This window comes from Helianthus annuus, chromosome 10 (assembly GCF_002127325.2).
Source record: "Helianthus annuus cultivar XRQ/B chromosome 10, HanXRQr2.0-SUNRISE, whole genome shotgun sequence".
In the NCBI taxonomy this organism is placed as follows: Eukaryota; Viridiplantae; Streptophyta; class Magnoliopsida; order Asterales; family Asteraceae; genus Helianthus; species Helianthus annuus.
This window is the reverse complement of record NC_035442.2, coordinates 4658506-4664609: the sequence shown is the minus strand read 5'-3', so window position 1 is coordinate 4664609 and position 6104 is coordinate 4658506. Positions and strand designations below refer to the sequence as shown.

Genomic DNA, 6104 nt, shown 5'->3' with positions numbered 1-6104 from the left:
CAAAGGGCTACACTCAGAAAGAGGGAATTGATTATCAAGAGACGTTTTCACCTGTCTCTCGTAAAGATTCATTAAGGATCGTCATGGCCCTAGTAGCTCATTTTGATTTGGAGTTACATCAGATGGACGTTAAAACCGCTTTCCTTAACGGAGATTTGGACGAAGATGTTTACATTTGAAACAACCTGAAGGCTTTAAACCTGAAGGTCAGGAGCATCTAGTCTGTAAGTTGAAGAAATCCATTTACGGGTTAAAACAAGCATCATGTCAGTGGTACCTCAAGTTTGATGAAGTCATGAAGAGGCAAGGTTTTATGAAGAATCAAGTGGATCAATGCGCCTACCTCAAGATGAGTGGGAGCAACTTTACTACACTTGTCCTTTACGTAGATGATATTCTATTGGCAAGTAATAGTTTAGACATGTTGCATGAGTCGAAGCGGTTACTCTCGCATAACTTCGACATGAAGGATCTTGGAGATGCTTCTTACGTCATTGGCATCGAAATTCACCGAGATAGACACAAAGGAATCTTAGGATTGTCCCAGAGGGCTTACATAGATCGTGTCCTTACACGTTACAACATGCAACAGTGCAAACCCTTCGTCGCTCCAGTAGTTAAGGGAGATGTTTTTGGTTCATTCCAGTTTGAGAAGGAGCAAATGAGCCAGATACCTTACGCGTCAGTAGTCGGGAGCTTGATGTATACTCAAGTCTGTACTCGCCCAGATATCGCTTATATTGCTGGAATGCTAGGCCGTTATCAGACTAATCCTGGCCTAGATCACTGGAAAGCAGCTAAGAAGGTACTTCGATATCTACAAGGGACGAAAGACTATAAACTGACTTATTGAAGAAGTGATCATTTAGAAGTGGTGGGTTATTCTGATTCTGACTTTGCCAAGTGCAAAGACGACAAGAAATCCACTTCGGGCTATATCTTTATGTTAGCAGGCGGCCCAATCTCATGGAAGAGTCGTAAACAACAGTTGACCACAACTTCGACAATGATGGCAGAGTACATTGTTGTTTATAACGCAACCTGTCATGGAATGTTGCTTAGAAATCTGATCACTGGACTCAAAATCGTTAATTCCATTTCTAGACCATTGAAGCTTTACTGTGATAATTCAGCTGCCGTTAGTTTCTCGAACAGTAACAGTTCGACTGGGGCTGGTTTATATCTCGATACAAAATATTTGTTTGTACGTGAACGAGTTGAGGAAAATAATCTTTGTATCGAGTATATTAGTACTAAAGATATGTTTGCGGATCCGATGACTAAAGGTCTCCCTCCTAAGGTTTATGAAGAACATGTTCAGAATATGGGATTTAGTGTACTAGCTTATGTTTTATGATTAATGAAATTTCCTCAGTTTGATTTTGTATATCTCTTAGAATATGTTCAACCGGTATAATGGCATATAGACAAATAAAGTTACAAGTCAAACAAAGGGCTTACGCGTATTTTGATCATGACGATTAGGTTTTAAATTAAGGCTATAGTATGATTAATGGGGGTCCTGAGTCGCATAATGATTCAACGGCTGTATTTCTCTGCTATAGTACTTGTTTAAGGCTAAAATGAGTGTTAACTCCTGATCAGGCTTATCTAATACTCATAGTAAATGATTACTCGGCTAAGTGGGAGAATGTAAGATTAAATATATTATGTATTAATATTTAATCTATAACCATTATAATCATTTACATAATATAGATCAAAATATATTATAACCTATTAAATAATTAGTTGGTAATTGTTGATGGACCATATTACCCTTATTAACTAATTAGGTTTCCTCCTGGGTGCTTATATAAGGAGAATTGTGTGGAGGTTAAGGGGTTACTTAGTTACACAATTAGACACCCCATTAGCCATAACATCATAATTTCGTCCTCCTCTCCTAACCGAATTCCCTTGTTCGGTTCTCATCATCACCATCATCAGTCAGCACCCTAAGGAGGAACCAGAACACGATGACAAGCATGCCGAACTCCATTACTGGATTCTCCAACGCACTGTCTGCTGTAACAGGTATGTTTTATTGTTTTCCTTCATGTATAAACAGAACTGAACCAACATGATTGTGACCCGTCATTCCCACCTTGACCCTTGCAACTTCTATAATTATGACCTATCTTTTCATATTTGCTATACTTGTAGTGCTACCTTTTCTGGTCATCTTGCCTCCAAAGAAATAGTCTAACTTCAACCTTATCCTTCTCAAATGCCTTCTTTCTCTTTTTTGGGCCTATCAATCTAAAAACCAATTTCCATACATCAGTCAAATGTATACAAATTGTATTGCCACATGATCAAAGATATTGAAAACTAGCATGCTTATGATGTTTAGGTGGAAGGAGTTTTGTTAGACATTGAGAGGGTCTCCAATTATCTAGCCCTATGATTGGTTCTATGACATTCATGTACATCTTTTTTCCATGTACCCAACCAATACACTTCACACACCCATTCTTTTTGTAGGCCACCCTTTAGACCGTGTGGTATAGGGGTCGTCTCTGTTGGAAATTTGATAAATGGATATTAAATATATTTATAATTTAATGAAATTATAAATATTAATTAGAATATTCATGTGGTAAATAAAAGAGTAACTCTTGAGTATTTAATTAGTTTTATTAGAGTTTTTAAGTCTCTAATTAAGTGACTAATTAGGTGAATAATTAAGTGAATCCTTTCACTAGTCTTGTTCAAATAGTAGGCTATGTGTTTTTTTTTGTTACAACAAGAATAGGGTATTGCTTGATACATGAAGAATACTAGAAGTAATATGAACACTTGAACACCAACTAGAGAGATGAGTACTCTCTACTTGTTTCCACCACATGAGTTCAAACACTACAATTACCAGATGTAACCTTGGGCCGGTGAGCCATCTCCGGCAGTACAGACTGCTTCGGCTGTTGTACCCTGGGAGACAGACGCGTCATCTTTAGTAGAGGCGCGAAATCTGTTTTAAGGGAAGCGTGTTGAACACGTGCCTCAACCAAAATCGTCAACGTTTTAGTGTGCTCTTTGTTGCAGTCAAGGAGTATTTTTCAAGACTCAAGATGATGAATACTCGAGTCTAGGATGCTATCAAGTGCGCGTGAAGGACCCACCAGAGATGCGGCTTGAATCAAGATTGATATATAAAATTATATTTATATTCTTTTATTTAGTTATTGCAACCGGTATTGTACAATGATATTTCCTACGAATAACGAGAGTCTCGTTATGATATATTTTGTTATTATATTTTACAAAAGGTGAACCTATTTCCTACAGTCTCCCCCCGTCCCGGCTCGTCCTCGGCGTCCCACACCGCCCCCTGGGCTGCGTCGCATCACTCCCGGCGTCTGCAAGACGAAGGCGACGATGCAAAATGGTGGGCCCCTCCATCTCTCCCCCTGACTTCTCTCTCTCTCCTCTTTATTATATATTATATTATGTGGGTAGTCTTCCACACCCTTGGGTAGTCCCCAATGGGATGGTCCTTCACGAGTTGGCGCCTACGTGGCGGATGATCCCTTTAGGACTATCCAAACTATACCCCATGGTCTTATATCATTTATAAACATGTCCCAGATAGCTCCCAGTGCATTGTTACATGGCATGTTAGTTAAATCCCACTTCCTACATGTACATGTTTTCTCCTTTATATCGACCGTACATTGTGATCCTAAACTATTCACCTAAACATGGAAAACCAACGTTAAATATATTGTTCTTAATTTAGGTGATTTTTAATAAAGGGTTACCTCATATTTATTAGCATCCATCATCAGAGCATTCAACTGTGATGCTTGTTCTTTTATCACATTGAAGACCTATGTAGCATGGGGTTTTAATAAACCAACAACTTTTGCTTGTATCTTCTTAGACTAAGCGGTATGGGGGCCGGCTTAGGCCCGGCGCCGGTCCCCCACACCGCCCCCCTCAAAACGTCCCGGCTAAACCGGCTGCCCACAGACGAAGTCGACGGGCCTTGTTTCAAATTCATAGCTGTTACAAACGGCTAGTTTTAATAAAAGAAAAAAAAATTACTTTTTCATTTTAAATATATACCACTTTCAACCGTTTTTTATACCATTTCTTCCATTCTTCTCCCATTTTCTCATCTTTTTTTATAAAAAACAATCCCATTTTTTATACAATCATGAATCCCTTCAACCCAAACAACCCCAACCCGAACAATCCTAACTTTTTTTCGAGTCCCGCTTACACTCCGGCTATGGATCCTTCGTGGGGGAATCCACAATTTACGTTTTCGGGTTTCCAACAATCACCTAACGCCTTCTCCCAAATGTCTCAAGTTCAACAAATGCAACAATACCAAGCACTCCAACAATTCATGCAACACAACTCGGTTCAACTTGATCAATTCCAATCGCAACCGCCAACTTCCCAACCGCAACCCTCGGTGGAGCTTGACGATGATGATGAAGTCGTCCCCAAATCGCCACCTAAAGAACTAAAGCGCAAAAAAACACGGGGAAGGGGAAGGCGGTTGAAACCGAACCCGACACCGCAAAAAAAGTGGTTCGAGAGCAAAGGCGAGACAGTGGACAAAAGTAGAGGAGGAGGCGCTAGCAATTGCGTATGTTAAGGCCTCAACTTGCCCGATTGTCGGTATGAACCAAAGTTAATTTTTTTTAATTTAAATTTAAAAAGAATTATTTTTTAGTTTTACTAATGCAATTTTTTTTTTAATTTTAGGGAACAATCAAACGGGTTCTGGTTTTTGGAAGGCATGTACGGAAAGATTTAACAAGCTTATGGGGCCCGATACGTGATCTCGATTCCGTATCGGGCAAGTGGTGGAAAATGAACAACTGCGTGAATGATTTTATCGGGATTTATAACCCACTTTACATCAATCGTCCTAGTGGGAGTAGCGACGAGGACGTTCTTAACCTTGCGATGGCTAAATGGAAATCTAAAAATCCGCCTTTCCCGCACCTCCGAGCATGGAACATTTTAAAGAAAGAACCTAAATGGGCGTCGGTTCCAAATGAGGTCGCAACCGCCAAACGGACTAAAACTTCCGAGTCCGGAAGTTATAGTGCGGGAGGCTCCACCGCTCGTTGTCAAATCGACATAAACGACGAACCGGAATATGACGAGGATGCGCTCCCCGCTCACAAGATCGAACGTCCCGGCGGAAGGGACAAAGCAAAAAAAGAGGCGGCCGGAAAGCGCAAAGGGGCCGGCTCGAGTGGAGGGGGCGGCTCGGGTGGAGGTGGCGGCTCGAAGGTGTCTTCGAAAATGGACGAGTTGATTTCCGAATTCTGTTTGTTTAAAGACTTTGCGGCCGAAAAATATAGTCACAAGAAAAACGTGTCGGCCGACTATGCTCGAGCGGAGGATTTTAGGATAATGAGGTTGGATCTCGACTCGGTTCCGGAGGATGAATGAGAGGTGTATCGGAGGATGAAGGAAGAGGTGAAGAAAAAATGGACGTCGTAGGTTTTTTTTTTTTTTTTAGGAAATGTAATTTTTTTTTATTTTTCGGAAATGTTTTTTTTTTATTTTTAGGAAATGTAATTTTTTTTATGTTATGAAATGAATTTATTTATGTTGTTTTATGTTGTATTTTTTAATTTTTATAAAGTTTTTATTAAGTTAATAAAAAAACTTAGAAAAATATAAAATATTTAGGTGAGGTAGCCCCATCCTCCACCCCATCAAAAGTGAAGGAGACCCATCCCCATGAGCCGGTGATGTAGCGCCTACGTGGCGGCCCATCCTCATGGGGATGGGCCTCACCATACCCTCTAGTCTTAACATTTACAATCCTTTTAGTCATGTACACCCTTGTGTACTCTAAACATGTTATCACATGTTTGTCTCTTGCTCCAATTAACTGTCTGTTAGGCTACACGGTATGGAGGAACGACCTCCAACGTCTTGGACCGGCGACGCACCAAACACCACACCGCCCCCTCACGTCCTCGTCCTCTGCTCGACGTTGGGGACGATCACAAAAAGACAAAAATTATTCCCCCTCCTCTCACACACCCCTATACATACAATATATACATACACATTTTAGGTTCATACTCCCATTTCCACATCTCCATCCTCTTTGCCTCATCTTC

The 6104-nt window shown here is 40.5% G+C and overlaps 1 protein-coding gene across 1 annotated transcript; it reads left to right on the top strand.

The window, feature by feature from the left end:
* Nucleotides 1-4237: 4237 nt before the first annotated feature.
* On the top strand, nt 4238-5421 carry LOC110880443. Its single transcript, XM_022128965.2, has 2 exons — nt 4238-4603; nt 4723-5421. The coding sequence occupies exons 1-2, from the start codon at nt 4238-4240 to the stop codon at nt 5419-5421; spliced, it is 1065 nt and encodes a 354-aa protein (XP_021984657.2).
* Nucleotides 5422-6104: the final 683 nt, after the last annotated feature.